General features: G+C 39.0%; 1 protein-coding gene across 1 annotated transcript in view; it reads left to right on the top strand.

Annotated features, from left to right (window-relative positions):
- CEP192 (centrosomal protein 192) overlaps window positions 1-20,581 on the top strand; it is a 1,162,204-nt gene that overhangs the window by 720,981 nt on the left and 420,642 nt on the right. The window contains exons 28-29 of the mRNA XM_053715857.1: window positions 8,930-9,048; window positions 9,189-9,359. Coding sequence (XP_053571832.1) covers window positions 8,930-9,048; window positions 9,189-9,359 — 290 coding nt within the window. The remainder of the gene's footprint in view (window positions 1-8,929; window positions 9,049-9,188; window positions 9,360-20,581) is intronic.

Below are 20,581 nucleotides of genomic sequence, written 5' to 3'. Positions count from 1 at the left end.
GATAGATTCAGTGTCCATGACTCTGTCTCTATCAGACAAGAGACGTTTGAAATTGGTTGTTGCCTGTCAGCACCTTCAGTCTCAATCGTTCTCTTCAGTGGCTATGTGCATGGAAGTTGTAGGCCTCATGACTGCAGCATCGGACGCGATTCCTTTTGCTCGTTTTCACATGACACCTCTTCAGCTTAGTATGCTGAATCAAAGGTGCGGGGATTATACAAAGATATCACAGTTAATATCCTTAAATCCCAATGTTCGACACTCTCTGACATGGTGGTTAAATCACCAGCGTTTAGTTCAAGAGGCTTCTTTTGTTTGGCCAACCTGGACTGTGATCACTAAAGATGCAAGTCTTTCAAGTTGGGAAGCTGGTTTGGGATCTCTGACAGCACAAGGGGTTTGGAAATCTCAAGAGGCGAGATTACCAATCAATATTTTAGAACTCTGTGCAATTCTCAGAGCTCTTCAGTTTTGGCCTCTTTTGAAGTGAGAACTGTTCATTTGCTTTCAGACAGACAATATCACAACTGTGTCATATGTCAATCATCAGGGTGGGACTCTCTGTCCCCACGCTATGAAAGAAGTATCTCGGATACTTGCTTGGGCGGAATCCAGCTCCTGTCTAATCTCTGCGGTGCATATCCCAGGTGTAGACAATTGGGAGGCGGATTATCTCAGCCATCAGACTTTACATCTAGGGGAGTGGTCTCTCCATCCAGATGTGTTTTCTCAGATTGTTCAGATGTGGGGTCTTCCAGAGATAGATCTCATGGCCTCTCATCTAAACAAGAAACTTCCCAGATACCTGTCCAGGTCCAGGGATGTTCAGGCGGAAGCAGTGGATGCGCTGACACTTCCTTGGTGTTATCATTCTGCTTACATTTTCCCGCCTCTAGTTCTTCTTCCAAGAGTTATCTCCAAAATCATCATGGAACATTTGTTTGTGTTGCTGGTGGCTCCAGCATGGCCGCACAGGTTTTGGTATGCAGATCTTGTTCGAATGTCCAGTTGCCAACCATGGCGACTTCCGTTAAGGCCGGACCTAATGTCTCAAGATCCGTTTTTCCATCAGGATCTCAAATCATTAAATTTGAAGGTATGGAAATTGAACGCTTAGTACTAAGTCATAGAGGTTTCTCTGACTCAGTGATTAATGCTATGTTACAAGCTCAGAAATCTGTTTCTATAAATATTTATTATCGAGTTTGTTTGGAAGACCTACATTTCATGGTGTTCTTCTCATAAATTCTCTTGGCATTCTTTTAGAATCCGTAGAATTTTACAGTTTCTTCAGGATGGTTTGGATAAGGGTTTGTCTGCAAGTTCCTTGAAGGGACAAAGATCTGCTCTTTCTGTTTTATTTCACAGAAAGATTGCTTAACTTCCTGATATTCACTGTTTTGTACAGGCTTTAGTTCGTATTAAGCCCGTCATTAAATCAATTTCTCCTCCTTGGAGTCTTAATTTGGTTGTGAGGGCATTACAGGCTCCTCCATTTGAGCCTATGCATTCTTTGGACATTAAACTATTTTCTTTCATGTAATTGGCAAGAGTCCATGAGCTAGTGACATATGGGATATACAATCCTACCAGGAGGGGCAAAGTTTCCCAAACCTCAAAATGCCTATAAATACACCCCTCACCACACCCACAATTCAGTTTTACAAACTTTGCCTCCTATGGAGGTGGTGAAGTAAGTTTGTGCTATGATTTCTACGTTGATATGCGCTTCTCAGCATTGTTGAAGCCCGATTCCTCTCAGAGTACAGCGAATGTCAGAGGGACGTGAAGGGAGTATCACTTATTTGAATACAATGATTTCCCTAACAGGGGTCTATTTCATAGGTTCTCTGTTATCGGTCGTAGAGATTCATCTCCTACCTCCCTTTTCAGATCGACGATATACTCTCAATTTACCATTACCTCTAGTAATAACCGTTTTAGTACTGGTTTGGCTATCTACTATATGTGGATGGGTGTCTTTTGGTAAGTATGTTTTCATTACTTAAGACACTCTCAGCTATGGTTTGGCACTTTATGCATTTATATAAAATTCTAAATATATGTATTGTACTTCTTTTTGCCATGAGTCAGGTTCATGTATTTCCTTCTGCAGACTGTCAGTTTCATATTTGGGAATGTAAACATGTTTAAGAAATTTATTTCTTACCTGGGGTTTAGTCTTTTTTCAATTGACTACTTCTTGCAATTGTGGGTATTAGGCCCGCGGGTGTGTCAAATGCTAAACTTTATTGCGTCATTCTTGGTGCGAAAATTTTTTGACGCGAAAAAGTATGTTTATGATGCAACTTCGTCATTTCCAGCGTCATACGTGACGCCGAGACCTTTAACACAGTGGCGTCATTAGTGACGCAATTGTGTAATTTCCGGTTATTTTTGGCGCCAAAAAAGAGTTTACGTTACGTTGTGCGTCATACTTGGCGCCAAACTTTTGTCATTATTTCAATACCCCTTGTTTGTTTGCCTCTTGCTTTTTGCTTTCAGAGGCCTATGCTATTGCATTTTTTCCCATTCCTGAAACGGTCTTATAAGGAAATAGATCATTTTGCTTTATATGTTGTTTTTTCTCTTACATTGTGCAAGATGTCCCAATCTGATCCTGTCTCAGAAGTTTCTCCTGGAACATTGCTGCCTGACATCGGTTCTACCAAAGCTAAGTGCATTTGTTGTAAAATTGTAGAAATTATTCCACCGAATGTCATTTGTAATAGTTGTCATGATAAACTTTTACATGCAGATAGTGTTTCCATCAGTAATAGTACATTGCCAGTTGCAGTTCCTTCAACTTCTAATGTGCATGATATACCTGTAAATTTTAAAGAATTTGTTTCTGAATCTATTATGAAGGCTTTGTCTGCATTTCCACCTTCTAATAAACGTAAAAGGTCTTTTAAAACTTCTCATTTAGCTGATGAAATTTCAAATGACCAACAAAATAATAATTCATCCTCTTCTGATGAGGATCTATCTGAAACAGAAGATCCTTCCTCAGACATTGACACTGACAAATCTACTTATTTATTTAAAATAGAGTATATGCGTTCTTTATTAAAAGAAGTGTTAATTACTTTGGATATTGAGATAACCAGTCCTATTGACGTTCAGTCTAATAAACGTTTAAATGCTGTTTTTAAACTTCCTGTGGTTTCCCCAGGGGTTTTTCCCATTCCTGAGGCTATTTCTGATATGATTTCTAGGGAATGGAATAAGCCAGGTACTTCTTTTATTCCTTCTTCAAGGTTTAAAAAATTGTATCCTTTACCAGCAAAATCTATAGAGTTTTGGGAAAAAATCCCCAAAGTTGATGGGGCTATTTCTACTCTTGCTAAACGTACCTCTATTCCTATGGAAGATAGTACTTCCTTTAAGGATCCTTTAGATAGGAAGCTTGAATCTTATCTAAGGAAGGCCTATTTATATTCAGGTCGTCTTCTCAGACCTGCTGTTTCTTTGGCTGATGTTGCGGCTGCATCAACTTTCTGGTTGGAAAATTTAGCGCAACACGAATTGGATTCTGACATATCTAGCATTGTTCGCTTACTGCAACATGCTAATCATTTTATTTGTGATGCCATTTTTGATATTATCAAAATTGATGTTAGATCCATGTCTTTAGCTGTTTTAGCTAGAAGGGCTTTGTGGCTTAAATCTTGGAATGCTGATATGACATCTAAATCTAGATTACTATCTCTTTCTTTCCAAGGTAATAATTTATTTGGTTCTCAGTTGGATTCTATTATTTCAACTGTTACTGTGGGAAAAGGTTTTTTTTTTGCTCAGGATAAAATACCTAAGGGTAAATCTAAGGCTTCTAACCGTTTTCGTTCCTTTCGTCAGAATAAGGAACAGACACTCAATCCTCCCCCCAAGGAATCTGCTTCCAATTGGAATCCTTCCTCAAATTGGAATAAATCCAAGCCATTTAGGAAACCAAAGTCAGCCCCTAAATCCACATGAAGATGCGGCCCTCATGCCAGCTCAACTGGTAGGGGGCAGATTAAGGTTTTTCAAGGATTTTTGGATAAAATCTGTCCAAAATCATTGGATTCAGAGCATTGTCTCTCAAAGGTATCGAATAGGATTCAGAGTAAGACCTCCTGTGAGAAGATTTTTTCTCTCACGCATCCCTGTAAATCCAGTAAAAGCTCAGGCTTTTATGAAGTGTGTTTCAGACCTGGAGTCTTCAGGGGTAATCATGCCAGTTCCTCCTCAGGAACAAGGTTTGGGGTTTTATTCAAACCTATTCATTGTACCAAAGAAAGAAAATTTATTCAGACCAGTTCTGGATCTAAAAATTTTGAATCGTTATGTAAGAGTACCAACTTTCAAGATGGTGACTATAAGGACTATTCTGCCTTTTGTTCAGCGAGGACATTATATGTCCACAATAGACTTGCAGGATGCATACCTTCATATTCCAATTCATCCAGAACACTTTCAGTTTCTGAGATTCTCTTTTCTAGACAAGCATTACCAATTTGTTGCTCTTCCATTTGGCCTAGCAACAGCTCCAAGAATCTTTTCAAAGGTTCTAGGTGCCCTACTATCTGCAATCAGAGAACAGGGTATTGCAGTGTTTCTTTATTTGGACGATATCTTGGTACTAGCTCAGTCTTTACGTTTTGCAGAATCTCACACAAATCAACTAGTGTTGTTTCTTCGGAAACATGGTTGGAGGATCAATTTACCAAAAAGTTTCTTGATTCCTCAGACAAGGGTCACCTTTTTAGGCTTCCAGATAGATTCAGTGTCCATGACTCTGTCTCTAACAGACAAGAGACGTTTAAAATTGGTCGCAGCATGCCGGCTCCTTCAGTCTGTCATTCCCTTCAGTGGCTATGTGCATGAAAGTTTTATTTCTCATGACTGCAGCATCGGACGCGATCCCCTTTGCTCGTTTTCACATGAGACCTCTACAGCTTTGTATCCTGAATCAATGGTGCAGGGATTATACAAAGATATCACAATTAATATCCTTGAATCCCAATGTAGGACACTCTCTGACATGGTGGATAGATCACCATCTTTTAGTTCAAGGGGCTTCTTTTGTTCGCCCAACCTGGACTGTGATCTCAACAGATGCAAGTCTTTCAGGTTGGGGAGCTGTTTGGGGATCTCTGACAGCACAAGGGGTTTGGAAATCTCAAGAGGCGAGATTACCAATAAATATTTTAGAACTCTGTGCAATTCTCAGGGCTCTTCAGTTCTGGCCTCTGCTAAAGAGAGAACCGTTTATTTGTTTTCAGACAGACAATATCACAACAGTGGCATATGTCAATCATCAGGGTGGGACTCTCTGTCCCCAAGCTATGAAAGAAGTATCTCGGATACTTGCCTGGGCGGAATCCAGCTCCTGTCTAATCTCTGCTGTGCATATCCCAGGTGTAGACAATTGGGAGGCGGATTATCTCAGCCGCCAGACTTTACATCCAGGGGAGTGGTCTCTCCATCCAGATGTGTGTTCTCAGATTGTTCAGATGTGGGGGCTTCCAGAGATGGATCTCATGGCCTCTCATCTAAACAAGAAACTTCCCAGATACCTGTCCAGGTCCAGGGATGTTCAGGCGGAAGCAGTGGATGCGCTGACACTTCCTTGGTGTTATCATCCTGCTTACATCTTCCTGCCTCTAGTTCTCCTTCCAAGAGTGATCTCCAAAATCATCATGGAACAGTCTTTTGTGCTGCTGGTGGCTCCAGCATGGCCACACAGGTTTTGGTATGCGGATCTGGTTCGGATGTCCAGTTACCCGCCTTGGCTACTTCCGTTACGGCCGGACCTACTATCTCAAGGTCCATTTTTCCATCAGGATCTCAAATCATTAAATTTGAAGGTATGGAAATTGAACGCTTAGTACTAAGTCATAGAGGTTTCTCTGACTCGGTGATTAATACTATGTTACAAGCTCGTAAATCTGTCTCTAGAAAGATTTATTATAGAGTTTGGAAGACTTACATTTCATTGTGTTCTTCTCATAAATTCTCCTGGCATTCTTTTAGAATTCCTAGAATTTTACAGTTCCTTCAGGATGGTTTGGATAAGGGTTTGTCTGCAAGTTCCTTGAAAGGACAAATCTCCGCTCTTTCTGTTTTATTTCACAGAAAGATTGCTATACTTCCTGATATTCACTGTTTTGTACAGGCTTTAGTTCGTATTAAACCTGTCATTAAATCAATTTCTCCTCCTTGGAGTCTTAATTTGGTTCTGAAGGCTTTACAGGCTCCTCCATTTGAGCCTATGCATTCTTTGGACATTAAGCTACTTTCTTGGAAAGTGTTGTTCCTTTTGGCTATCTCTTCCGCTAGAAGAGTTTCTGAGCTATCTGATCTTTCTTGTGAGTCTTCTTTTCTAATTTTTCATCAGGATAAGGCAGTTTTGCGGACTTCTTTTCAATTTTTACCTAAGGTTGTGAATTCTAACAACATTAGTAGAGAAATTGTTGTCCCTTCCTTATGTCCCAATCCTAAGAATTCTTTGGAGAGATCCTTACATTCTTTGGATGTGGTAAGAGCTTTGAAATATTATGTTGAAGCCAATAAAGTTTTTACGAAGACTTCTAGTCTATTTTTTTTTTTCTGGTCCTAGGAAAGGTCAAAAGGCTTCTGCTATTTCCTTGGCTTCTTGGTTGAATCTTTTTATTCATCAAGCTTATTTGGAGTCGGGTCAGGCCCCGCCTCAGAGAATTACAGCTCATTCTACTAGATCAGTCTCCACTTCGTGGGCTTTTAAGAATGAAGCTTCAGTTGATCAGATTTGCAAAGCGGCGACTTGGTCCTCTTTGCATACATTTACTAAATTCTACCGTTTTGATGCATTTGCTTCTTCAGAAGTAGTTTTTGGTAGAAAAGTTTATTTTTTTATCCCTCCCTCACTAGTGACTCTTGCGGGGAGTTCCACATCTTGGGTATTGCTATCCCATATGTCACTAGCTCATGGACTCTTGCCAATTACATGAAAGAAAACATAATTTATGTAAGAACTTACCTGATAAATTCATTTCTTTCATATTGGCAAGAGTCCATGAGGCCCACCCTTTTTATGGTGGTTATGATTTTTTGTATAAAGCACAATTATTTCCAAATTTCCTTTGTTAATGCTTTCTACTCCTTTCTTTATCACCCCCCTGCTTGGCTATTCGTTAAACTGAATTGTGGGTGTGGTGAGGGTGTATTTATAGGCATTTTGAGGTTTGGGAAACTTTGCCCCTCCTGGTAGGATTGTATATCCCATATGTCACTAGCTCATGGACTCTTGCCAATATGATAGAAATGAATTTATCAGGTAAGTTCTTACATAAATTATGTTTTCTTGGAAAGTGTTGTTCCTTTTGGCTATCTCTTCTGCTAGAAGAGTTTCTGAGCTGTCTGCTCTTTCTTGTGAGTCTCCTTTTCTGATTTTTCATCAGGATAAGGTGGTTTTGCGGACTTCATTTCAATTTTTACCTAAGGTTGTGAATTCTAACAACATTAGTAGAGAAATTGTTGTCCCTTCCTTGTGTCCTGATCCTAAGAATTATTTGGAAAGATCCTTACATTCTTTGAATGTGGTAAGAGCTTTGAAATATTATGTTGAATCTACTAAAGATTTCAGGAATACTTCCAGTCTATGTGTTTTATTTTGTGGCTCTAGGAAAGGTCAGAATGCTTCTGCTATTTCCTTGGCTTCCTGGTTAAAGCTTTTGATTCATCAAGATTATTTGGAGTCGGGTAAGACCCCGCCTCAGAGAATTACAGTTCATTCTACTCGATCAGTCTCCACTTAATGAAGCTTCTTCTTCTTCAGAAGCAGTTTTTGGTAGAAAAGTTCTTCAGGCAGCTGTTTCAGTTTGATTTTTCTGCTGATGTTTTAAGTTTTTCTTGTTATTTAAAGATTAAACTTATATTTTGGGTTGTGGATTATTTTTTCAGCGGAAAATGGCTGTTTTTATTTTTTTTATCCCTCCCTCACTAGTGACTCTTACGGGGAGTTCCACATCTTGGGTATTGCTATCCCATATGTCACTAGCTCATGGACTCTTGCCAATTACATGAAAGAAAACCTAATTTATGTAAGAACTTACCTGATAAATTCATTTCTTTCATATTGGAAAGAGTCCATGAGGCCCACCCTTTTTATGGTGGTTATGATTTTTTGTATAAAGCACAATTATTTCCAAATTCCTTTGTTGATGCTTTTTACTCCTTTCTTTATCACCCCACTACTTGGCTATTCGTTAAACTGAATTGTTGGTGTGGTGAGGGGGGTGTATTTATAGGCATTTTGAGGTTTGGGAAACTTTGCCCCTCCTGGTAGTATTGTATATCCCATACGTCACTAGCTCATGGACTCTTGCCAATATGAAAGAAATTAATTTATCAGGTAAGTTCTTACATAAATTATGTTTTTTTGCTTCTGCTGAAGCAGCCTTCGGAAGAAATGTTTTGCAGACTGTGGTGCCCTCCACCTCTCTTTTTTTCCCTCCTGTTAGCATTCTGTGTACTCTGGAGCTTGGGTATATATTTCCCACAAGTAAGGAATGCAGCTGTGGATTCTTCCCATATTAAGAAGGAAAACTTAAATTATGCTTACCAGATAATTTCCTTTCCTTCTATATGGGAAGAGTCCATAGCTCCCGCCCGTGTACTCCGATGGGCGGCCCTAAATTTAAATGTATTCTTCTGGCACCTTTTTCACCCTGATATTTCTCCTACTGTTCCTTGTTCCCTTGGCAGAATGACTGGGGTTATGAGGAAGTGGGGGAGGTATTTAAGCCTTTGGCTGGGGTGTCTTTGCCTCCTCCTGGTGGTCAGGTTCAGTATTTCCCACAAGTAAGGAAAGGTAATTATCTGGTAAGCATAATTTAAGTTTTTGTTTGTTTGCAAAGGCTAATGGACAATCTTAGTTTCATTCTACTTTTTTTGTTTATTGTAGGCTTCTAGTTCTTCAGAAAGGGATTTTACTGTCAACCCTGAAGAGCTCTTCCTTGTACCTGGTGAAGAACATGTAGTTTCAGTTCAATACACTCCTCAACATGTAGAACCAAAAAAGAGGTATTTTTAATGCTAGTTTCATATTTACTTCTATTGTAAGTTACCTGGGGAGCAGGTAATACATTTTTCCTTTTTTTTTTTCTTCTTAATTTATTGAGAATGTATCATTAAAACGTAATTGATTTATTTTTTATTTTAAGTGTTTTGAAAATCATGGTCCAACCGTCAGGACCGCAGTATGAAGTTATGTTGGTTGGAGAGACAGAAATTCCCACAAGCAAGAATCCCATTACTGCTACTGCTGATGTACCTCCAATCCTCTCCAATAAGCAGTTTGTGGCCTGGGGTGGTGTTGCTCTTGGAAGAACAGTGTAAGTATAACAAATAGATAAGGGTATAAGTTAGACTCGCCTCTCCATGTGCTAAGCAGCAAAAGCTGCGTTTGAGCACTTGCAGTAAAGGCTCACTCATGTGAGCATACTTACTGCAAGTTAACCTCTGATGGCAAAGATAAATCACACCAAACATTTTTGTTTTGATTGACAGGTCCTGTTCTTGTGCGTGTATATGTGTATGTGTATATATATATATATATATATATATATATATATATATATATATATATATATATATATATATATATATATATATATGTGTGTGTGTGTTTGCGCAAATGCAATATTTTATTTGAAATGTAAAGGGACATAAAACCCCATTTGTTTTTTCATACAGGTGGTGAGAGTCCACAAACCATTACTCCTAGGAATTACTTTTCCTTACCACTAGGAGGATGCAAAGATTACCAAACTCCAAGAGCTCTATAAAACCCCCCTCCCACCTTACTTGAAACTATTCTTGTCTTTGCCTCCACTGGAGGTAGGTGAAGAATGAAGGTGCTACAGATGTTTAGCTGTGAGAGGGATTCTCAGACTGTGTTGAGGCCCATTTCGTCTTCAGAGTGCTCTTGATTGACGGAGGGATGTATTGGGTAGTGTCACAATTGCACCTTATGGGAGTTAATCACAAGCCTGCCACAAGTGTCATAGGGACCTGTCCTCCTCCTCTTTCTGTTGGGTTGTTGGTATACACCTATTCCGTATCCTCTGCTGTTATGTTTCCACACTGGTTTGACTATATACTAGATTCCATCTTATCTTCCAGTAGTTGGGTGCCTATGGTTTATTTTGGTTTTTATTATTCTGGCACTCATATAAGCTTGTTGGGCCTTTTTTGTTTGTACACATTTGTAATATGTAGACTATGTTATATATATATTTATTTCCTGGCTCCTTTGTTATTAAAAAGCTATATTCCCCTATAAGTTTTGCACGCCTATTCTGTATTGTATTTTTATTGTTTTTTGGTGTTTGCTCACGTCGGTTCCCCAGGTTTGCGCACATCAGTTTTTTTTGTTTTTTTTTGCTATGCTTTTAGTCCATTTAACCACATTGTGTATGCGTGCATTCCTGTTTTCTGTTTGAGTGTGCTATTCGTGCTATTCCTGCGTGTTCTTAATTTTTAGATGTTGGGATTAGTGCGTTTTTTTCCTTGTTGCTTTTTGTTAATACTTCTTCTTGAGGGGGTAAGTATCTGCCTTGCTTCCTTAGCTCTGTTTTTAGGTACTTTAGAATTATGGTTGTTTTTTTCCGTAGTTTTTCACTGATCTTGGAACCTTCGGTATGTGTACCTGAAACCTCTTTAGAAGCCAACTCCTTGCATTGTAAATGTGTGTGTGTATTTGTAAACATACTGTATTGGCTCCAGCTCAGCTGTGCAATCCTTGTTTAAATGTTATGCATTCTAAACAGACTGTTTCTCTTGCTTCTAAATGTGTTTGACTGTCTACTGTTTGTTATACACTGGAGATTTCTACAGATTTTTTTGTCTCCAAGATTCAAGTATTTTCTACGTTCCTCTGCATCTGAATTTTTGTTTGTTTGTTTAAGGTTATCATATTTGTTCCCTTTTTGAAATCGGTATTTATGTACTTTGTTTTCAAGATCCTAAGGTATCTGAGGACAAGGCTTTTAAATGTTTGGATTTGATTTTTAAACCTTCTGCTAAATTTTCAGATGTTTTTCGTGTGCCTAATGCTGTCTCTGAGAGAGTTTCTAAGGATTGGTTTAAGCCTGGAGGCCCTTTTAGTCCATTGGCTAGGTTTTAGATGTATTGTTTGCCATCCTCGGTTATTGAGTTTTGGGAGACCATTCCTAAATGGGGATCTTTCTACTTTAAGGATTTGATGGATAGAAAAATGAATCTTTTTATAGGAAGGCCTTTCAGCAAGCAGGTTTTCTTTTGAGGTCTGCTTTTACCATTGCCTGTATGATTGTGGCGTCTTCTGTTTGGCTGGATAATCTTTCTGAGCAGTTTTCATATGATGATTCTGCTAGTAAAGATTTTCTTAACCCTTTGGTTCTGCTGAAATATGTGACTGCCTTAATTTGTGATGCAGTCATGGACATAACTAAGATTTTTTCTAAGAGTATGTCATTCGCAGTCCTTTCTAGAAGAGCTTTGTAGTAAAAATCATGTTCAGCTGATATGGTTTCTAAATCTAGATTTTTATCTCTCTCTTTTAAGGGAAAGATGTTGTTTGGTTCTGTTTTATACTCTATATTTCTACGGTGACTGGAGTTAAGGGAGTTTTTCTTCCCCAAGACAAGCAGTATAAGGGTAAATTTAAAGCTCCTATTTGTTTTTTGTTACTTTTGTCAGAACAAGGAACCAAAATCTTTTTCCTCTCAGAAACAAGGATCTTACAATTCTGCATCAAAGTCAATTTCAAATTAGAACAGATTTTAGAAACCTGCTCCCTCATCCAAATCAACATGTAGGTGTGGCCCCCAATTCACATACTCTGGTAGGGGTCAGGTTACGACTATTTCAGGTGGTGTTTTCCCAGTCAGTTTGGGAACCTCGGGTTCTGAATATTGTCTCTCAGCCTTACCAAATAGGTTTCAGTGTGAGGCCTCCCAGAGGTAGCTTTCTTCTACCTTATGTTTCAAATACTCCTTTGAAAGCAAAAAATCTTCTTTCAGTCTGTTTTGGATCTGGAATATATGGGAGTCGTTCCAATTTTAGAAAAAGGATTGGGTTTCTGTTTGAATCTCTTCATTGTTGTAAAGAATGAAAGGTCTTCCAGACCAGTTTTGGATTTAAAGTCTCTGAACAAGTTTCTCTGATCAAGCGTTAATACTTTCAAATTTAACTTGTCTTCATGTTCCTATTCACAGGGATCATTATCAGTTTCTAAGGTTTGCCTTAGAAACTAGACAAACCTTTTTCAGTATTTTACTAAAGGGATTTTGGATAGAATTCCAAAAGGAAGCGATGCATATTACAGCACTCTGTGCCCAGACACAGACACTGGCACTTCTCAGAAAATATACAGTATTTAGGCCTAAAATAAGTATTCAAATAATGCAAAGAAATACATGGCACATTGATAGTATCCGGTATATTAGGTTATATCCTAATTGTGTAAGGTATGTGTGCGACCTAAATATTGTTATAATAGTAGCTCCCAAATAACGTTTTCGGTCATCATTTGGATGTAATACACGTTTGCTATGTGGCAAATCTCTTAAATTAACAACAGTGTGTAATGTTAAAAAAAAATTAGTAATACATTGTATTCAATGTTAGAATGGTGTGTAACTATGCCTATATTCAGCGCTACGGAATTTGGCGACGCTATACAAATAAATGATAATACATATATAAATGATTACTAAGTTGTTCTAATAGTCTTTTGCAACGTTGTGAACACTCTACTAGCTAATAGACTGGAATGCAAATGCACTCCACAAGCATTGCAACATCCAGCGGTCCTAGCGTACTTGTTCTGTCTGAGCTATTAACTGCCATTCTGCGTACCATAAAAGTATAATTAATAATATTGTACCACTGATAGTGACTATTGCACAGTTACAGTATTATCAATATAATCTGTGTAGCAAAATATGTTTCCGGTTCTTCGGTACATTATTACTCTGTAGATGACAAATGTAATTATTTATATCACACACACACATACCTTATTTATTAGTGATGCACCGAAATGGAAATTCTGGACTGAAATCGAAAATCCAGAATGCACTTGGCCGAAAACCAAAACCGAAAATGTCTTTTTGAAATTATTTTTAATTTTTTTTTTTTTTTTTTTGCATAATTAGACTTAACCCCTTAATGACCGGACCATTTTTCAATTTTCTTACCCTTAATGACAATGGCTATTTTTACATTTCTGCTGTGTTTGTGTTTAGCTGTAATTTTCCTCTTACTCATTTACTGTACCCACACATATTATATACCGTTTTTCTCGCCATTAAATGGACTTTCTAAAGATACCATTATTTTCATCATATCTTATAATTTACTACAAAAAAAATAATAAAATATGAGGAAAAAATGGAAAAAAACACACTTTTTCTAACTTTGACCCCCAAAATCTGTTACACATCTACAATCACCAAAAAACACCCATGCTAAATAGTTTCTAAATTTTGTCCTGAGTTTAGAAATACCTAATGTTTACATGTTCTTAGCTTTTTTTGCAAGTTATAGGGCCATAAATACAAGTAGCACTTTGCTATTTCCAAACCACTTTTTTTCAAAATTAGCGCTAGTTACATTGGAACACTGATATCTGTCAGGAATCCCTGAATATCCCTTAACATGTATATATTTTTTGTTAGAAGACTACCCAAAGTATTGATCTAGGCACATTTTGGTATATTTTATGCCACCATTTCACCGCCAAATGCGAGCAAATAAAAAAAAAACTTTACATTTTTCACAATTTTAGGTTTCTCACTGAAATTATTTACAAACAGCTTGTGCTATTATGGCACAAATTGTTGTAAAAGCTTCTTTGGGATCCCCTTTGTTCAGAAATAGCAGACTTATATGGCTTTGGCACAGATTTTTGGTAATTAGAAGGCCGCTAAATGCTGCTGCGCACCACACGTAAATTATGCCCAGCAGTGAAGGGGTTAATTAGGTAGGTTGTAGGGAGCTTGCAGGGTTAATTTTAGCTTTAGGGTAGAGATCAGCATCCCACCCCCTGATCCCTCCCAAACAGCTCTCTTCCCTCCCCCACCCCACAAATGTCCCCACCATCTTAAGTACTGGCAGAAAGTCTGCCAGTACTAAATAAAAGGAGTTTTTTGTTTTTTTTATAAAAAAAATAAAATATTTTAGCTGTGATGGACTCCTGCCTTAGCCCCAACCTCCATGATCCCTCTCCCCTATCTAATTGCGGCCATCTTGGGTACTGGCAGCTGTCTGCCAGTACCCAATTTGCCCCAAAAACAAGTGTTTTTTGTTCTTTTGCTTTTTTTTATTTTTTCTGTAGTGTAGCAGCCCCCCACAATACCCCTATCCCCCTCCCCCTCCCAGATCCTTTTATATTATTTTTAAAAAAAATATTTCCCCCCCCTCCTCTTCCCTCCTCATTGGTGTCAGTGTCAGTGCCAGCTAATGCGCGATCTCGCACGCTCGCACAAGCACGCGCGCCCCCCCGCACGCTCCCGGCACCCGGCGTGCACATTGCACTTCTAGGAACCGGATGCCGGGTAGCGATGGGCCGCCCACCCGCCTCCCTGTTACGCTCCCACCCACCAACGAACCGGCACCATCGCTACCGGTGCAGAGAGGGCCACAGAGTGGCTCTCTCTGCATCAGAGTCTTCTAAATGGTATTGCAGGATGCCTCCATATGGAGGCATCACTGCAATACCCTGAGAGCTGCTGGAAGCGATTGCGATCGCTTCCAGCACTCTCTTAGACAACTGACGTACCAGGTACGTCCATTGTCATTAACTGTTAGTTAATGCATGACGTACCTGGTACGTCAGTTGTCATTAAGGGGTTAATGAATGAATCAGAATTGAAAACTTGCAAGCCAATGAAATAAAATAACCACACTTTTATTGAAAGTAACACACTAAAACTGTACAAAAATATCATAAAAACAATAAAATGCTTTACAATAATTTAACCAAGAAAAAGAAACAGGCCAAAATGTTTCTGCAACCAAAAAAGTTTGGTGCATCCCTACTTAAAACAATATTAAATATCAATATCAATATACTGTATTATTCTTTGTTTAGTTCTGTCTAACAGAATCAAATTTAACATTTTGTTTTACCAATTATCCAAATAAAGTATAGTCCTAGAAGACTGTTATTATATGCAAAACAGTAAGTCAAGAAATGGACTCAAACAGCAGCTCTAGGCTAGCATCAAATTTGAAATAAGCTACACAATTTTTTTTTTTTATATAATTTTTATTGAGGTAACAAAGACATACATAAATAACAACTTATACTTTCATGGCAACATACCTGTGTACATACATTAATTCTTGCACAGTTAATACGTAGGCATGTCTTAGAACAGTAAACAACATAGATTCCCAAGCAGTAGGAAATACTTTGGGCCATGGGCGGTACCTCATTTTATATATAAATATGCTAACATGGACACAACATAACAAAACAAATGCTAGTCATAAGACCTGGTTTTCGTATTCCATCTCTAGAGAAAAAGGTATAGGTCTTCGTGTGTCCATAACATACATAACAACCAAGAAATATGATATAATTATTAACTGTGTGTAAGGATAGGGCCACTTTTGAGCCCTTGGCTAGAACTTAAAAAAACCATATACATATGATAGAAACCATGTTATAACTAACGTCGTTTATAACACGAAATATATATAAGGAGATCTCGTATTTTTGGGGGGGGGGATTATAGCAGAATATCCAGGACTCAATCATATCAACCTTATATCCCAGTTGTACTTAAGGTGTTATACAGCCCCATCAATTATTAAAAAAATATATATATACTATATAATCAGAGAAATCCCCACATTGAGTATCAGATTATAGGGCAAAAGGTGAGGCCTCCTCAGGGGGCCCAGAGAAATTATTCTTGTTATATGAGCTCCACATGCACCTAATGTAAATGAATGGGCTTTAAACATAATAAAAACCACCAGTAGCAGCAGATTTTTACACCAGGTCTCTATGTATTGCAGGAGTTGGGGAATATATGCTGTTCATATTGTCCCGGCCGCAGACAGTACATTAAGGCTACTGCAAGACTAGAAAAAAAATATCTATTACATAAAGAGACCCAGGACATTTATATGAAATCTTTTGGTGGATTTACTGCAGTAATGTATAAACTGCATGGTGGCCCACAGAACTCCACCCTAGGTGTAAATATAATCGCCTACTACCCAAAAAGGCTTCCCCTGCACACTGACTAATTAATAGAGGGTTATAGTGGGGCCAAGAAGGTATTATGTCTGAGCAGACAGACTTGTGGGGTTATAGTATAGTTAGGCACCAATAATTAACAGAGGCAGCGTAATGTACAGATAAAACAGTATAATGCACCCAAGTCAGCAACTCAAGCATATAAAATACATTGGGTATCTGGATGCTAGGCATACCCCAGGGAATTGCTAGCGATAAATGATAAATAGTATACTAAACAGTAAAATTTAACCATGGCTATAAAGTATGTAAATGGGGTAATAAAATGTCCCACACCCCAATCACAGGGGTACTACCAGACTTAACATAGGGATAAACTCAGCCACTATAGGCTTCATTATAAGCATTTCACCCAGTCCGATAGTCGTGAGGAGTACTGCTGGATCTTGAGCCTGCCGTCCACAGTCTAACCGACCCCCGTTCTCTCCGCCCCTGTGCATAGAGAGCCTCAGAGCCCCGGGAATTCTTTTGCACCAAACTACTATTAATGAACAACAGGGCCAAAGCGCCCCAATCCAGCTTATGTTGTCGGAAGTAAAAACAATAAGTAAGCGGTCGGGGAACCTTCTTGTAGCGCTCCGTGCTGTATGGGTCATGCACAGCGGAGTCTTGGACAGGTCTAGTTCCCTCGAGGTCAATGTCTCTTTTAGGAGAGCCAGCATAGCTCCCCGCAAGTGGCAAAAGGGGATCTTGCTTCCGCCACATCCAATTTCTATCCAGCTGAGCGATCTCAGCATAGTAAGTAGGAGCTGGTCTCCTGACCGCAGAGGCCGCAAATCGTACTCTGAGAGTGGGCATTAGTCTCTGCGTCGCATACTTTTCCAAATCCAGGCTAGGGGAGCCAGTTTGAAACACCTCCCTCGACACTACTGCTAGCTTCTCCTCCATCTCATAGGTCTCCGAACCTGAGGGTCTGAAGGCTAGTGCCTGATCTTTGTGTCGCCATTTGTCTCCAAGCTGCGCAGCAGGTGGGCTTACAATTCGGTCAATCCTCTCACATATCTTCTTGCCACGTTCTTCTAATAGCGCCTGTATAAGAACAAGTAGCTCTTCCATGCTGGAAGAGTTGAGAGAATTGCTTGTGTTCTCTTTATACCTGGTATCCCAGGGGCGGGGGGGGTGCTGAGAACCTTCTCAATTGAGCTGCCAGGATTCTCAACAGTCCAGCATGAACGACTTGCTATATAAAAATTTAAAATATAGGTATCATCCGCTTCATTAAAGTCTCTTCTACAGGATGGTGTAAAATGCAGCAGTGGATGGTACAGAAAAATGTAGATTACATGGCAGAATGTAAATTGCTGAGCAGAGTCTTCAGTTTAGCGACCATCTTGGGCCATAGCCCGGACACGCTCCAAGCTACACAATTTTACCATAAATAACAGGCAAAAAAAACGAAATAGCCAAAAAATTTGGACCGAAACGTTTCTGTGGCCGAAATTTCGGTGCATACCTATTATATCACACGCCACCTTTGATAAAGCCTTAACAGGTGGAACTATCCGGGGAGTGTGTGGAGGTGTGTGGGATAATGGGGTCCACATTATTATTATTATTTTTTTTATATATATTTTTATTGAGGTTACATAGTATACAAAATAAAGTTACATGAATATAGGAAACATGATTGTGAATCGTCATATAGATAGAGCTGTCATTAATATCTCGGTATCACTTTTTGAGTAAAAGCCGCTCAATGGAGAACACTTCTAACAATATACATCATGTATATTCCCACAACAATACAGTAACCAGCAATTAGAATTAAAATGAAACCTCTTTTATATTTAAGTCAGGGCTATGTCCCATTATGGCTAATGGTCACTCTTGGACCATGAATATTTGGGGTATAAGTATATTGGACTAGTGGTACTTTATAGAGTATTGGCGATAAATATAATTTGGTGTATTAATAATGAAGCGTATAGGGGAACGGGACTGTAAATGCAAGATTAGTATAAAGTTCCAATAATAACAATTTAGGGTGATTGGTTGTAGGATACATTTTCCTTAGCTTACTAAGTAAACTATATGGGTGGGGGGGGGGGAGAGGTAGAATGAGTGATAGACGTTCAGGCAAATATAGTAATGATAGGAGATTGAACACATTAAACTAATTGCAGTTACTTGGTGCAAAGAATAACAGCACTATTAATAATCTTTTCCTTAAAAATTTGCACTCAATAAGTATTGTATACTTTGCGTGTGGGTTAGAAAGCAATGTAGGCATATACTGTATAGTAATATAGATAAAATGTGGGCAATGAGTCAACTGGAAAACTTAAAACTGGTACTTAACAAGTTCAGATAATACTATTGTTGCTTCAAATCAATAGATCGTCATTCCTAATAGTATGATATCTCTATCTAGTAATATAGGCTATAAAACAGGCACTTATATCAATGTTAAATAACATAATAGGGACAACATAATAACATAATAATTCTATTATATAGTAAACAAATGTCCACTCTCTATTTTAGACCGTTATTTGGCTTTGCATGCAGAATGTATAACACTACTTAAAGTATATAGAAACCCAAGTACATACTAGGTGAGGTGATAATCAAATGTTCTAAGTTTGGAGACCTCTTTGTCAACATAGTCAATGTAGATGAAAATATAAAAGCTTCACAGATTCTCAGTCAGTCAACTTGCACATAGGTTAATGATCCGGTTGTGTGAGGTATGGTATTCTATCCCACGCCAGTACTACTTAATGCTAGTTTGGGGTGAATATCATAGCGCTGTCTTGTAGTCACCAACTTCATCGCCTCAGTTTCCTAAATGTAGTGATCGAGTAGCAGAGCCGACACAACGCCTTTCTCTGTTCTAGACAAATGACCAGGAACCTCCAACATGGACGTCAGCGAGACTGGTAAGTACTGAGCAAGAATTGGGCAGTCAGGGCCCTTGATTCCCGATCGCACCAGTTTAGGCAGGCATGTTGGGGCCTCCGATACCGCTGCCTCGGGGGGGGGTATGTGCGCCCAGGTCTTCACCCAGGAAACAACCGCGTCCCACGAGGTCAGGCTCTCGGCCCTTCTATAAACTTGCCTCTGTGGTTCCAGGGGTGTCAGTGTTTCTGAGGGTGATGTTGAATGATCAGAGTGCCGTGTCGTCTCCCACCTGCCACTCTGAATTGTATGATCCAAGCTTCGGATTATTGCAGCTTCAAAATTCACAAAGATGGCCTCCAGCCTCTGCAATATATTCTCCATGGTAAGAACTTAGGGGTTTGTATGTGATAGTCTTAAATGTTCATCAGATATGATAGTCCTATAGAGAGTTAGTAAAAGGCTGCTTCAGGGAAATTGGACTGCGTCACTTTTTAGATAGCCTAATGGTCCAGCCAAAAGGCATGTCAGTGCTGTATAGCTCCGGTTCAAAATCACTATAATATCGCAGTGAGGTCAATATATTTGGTAAAGAGAAAGATAGGAGTTCCAAATAATGGTAAATTCCATATTTTATCCTCAAAAATCAAACTTTTAGCCAGAAGCTCCTAATATGTGCGTCTTGTCGTTTCGGCAGTTGGCTCCGCACTCCTATTTTATTATTTAAAAGAGATTCCTATGATAATTTGGAGACAGTATACTCCAGTTTAATGATGGCAAACAACATTTGGAGCTTGCCTAAAATAGTGCCTTTGCTAGTGTGTGTATTCTGATAAACATATTCAGTATGTTGTTGTTCCATTTGGTCTAGCTACTGCTTCCATGATATTTTCAAAAGTTCTGGGTACTCTCGTCAATTATAAGAGTTTAAGGTATTTCAGTTTTTCCTTACCTGGACGATATCTTTCGAACAAGCTCCATCTTTCCATTTAGCAGTGTTTCACACCAACAGACTTTTGTTGCTTTTTCAGCAGCATGGTTTGAGAATCAAATTTCCAGAGAGTTCTCTTGCACCCCAGTAGTAGATTCAGTCTCTAACAGACTCTTCTGTGTCCTTCAGTAGCTCTTTGTATGGAACTTCTAGACCCAATGATTGCTGCATGGGGTGCTATTCTGTTTGCTCGGTTTCACATGAGGCCTCTTCAACTATGCATGCTCCGGCAATATTGTAGATCATACGCAGCTTTCTCAAAGAATTTATTTGGACTCCAAAACAAGACATTGCCTGTCTTGGTGACTGGATCATCAGTCTGTTATTCAGGGTGCTTCTTTTGTTCGTCCTGTCTGGACTGTGATCACAACATATGCAAGTCTTTTAGGCAGGGGTGCAGTATTGGGGTCTCAGAGAGCACAGGGAATTTGGTCTCCTCACGACGGAGGTTACCAATAAATGTTTTGGAA

Source organism: Bombina bombina, chromosome 5 (assembly GCF_027579735.1).
Source record: "Bombina bombina isolate aBomBom1 chromosome 5, aBomBom1.pri, whole genome shotgun sequence".
NCBI lineage: Eukaryota > Metazoa > Chordata > Amphibia > Anura > Bombinatoridae > Bombina > Bombina bombina.
Note: the sequence above shows the minus strand (reverse complement) of the source record. Positions and strands in the feature narration are given on the sequence as shown.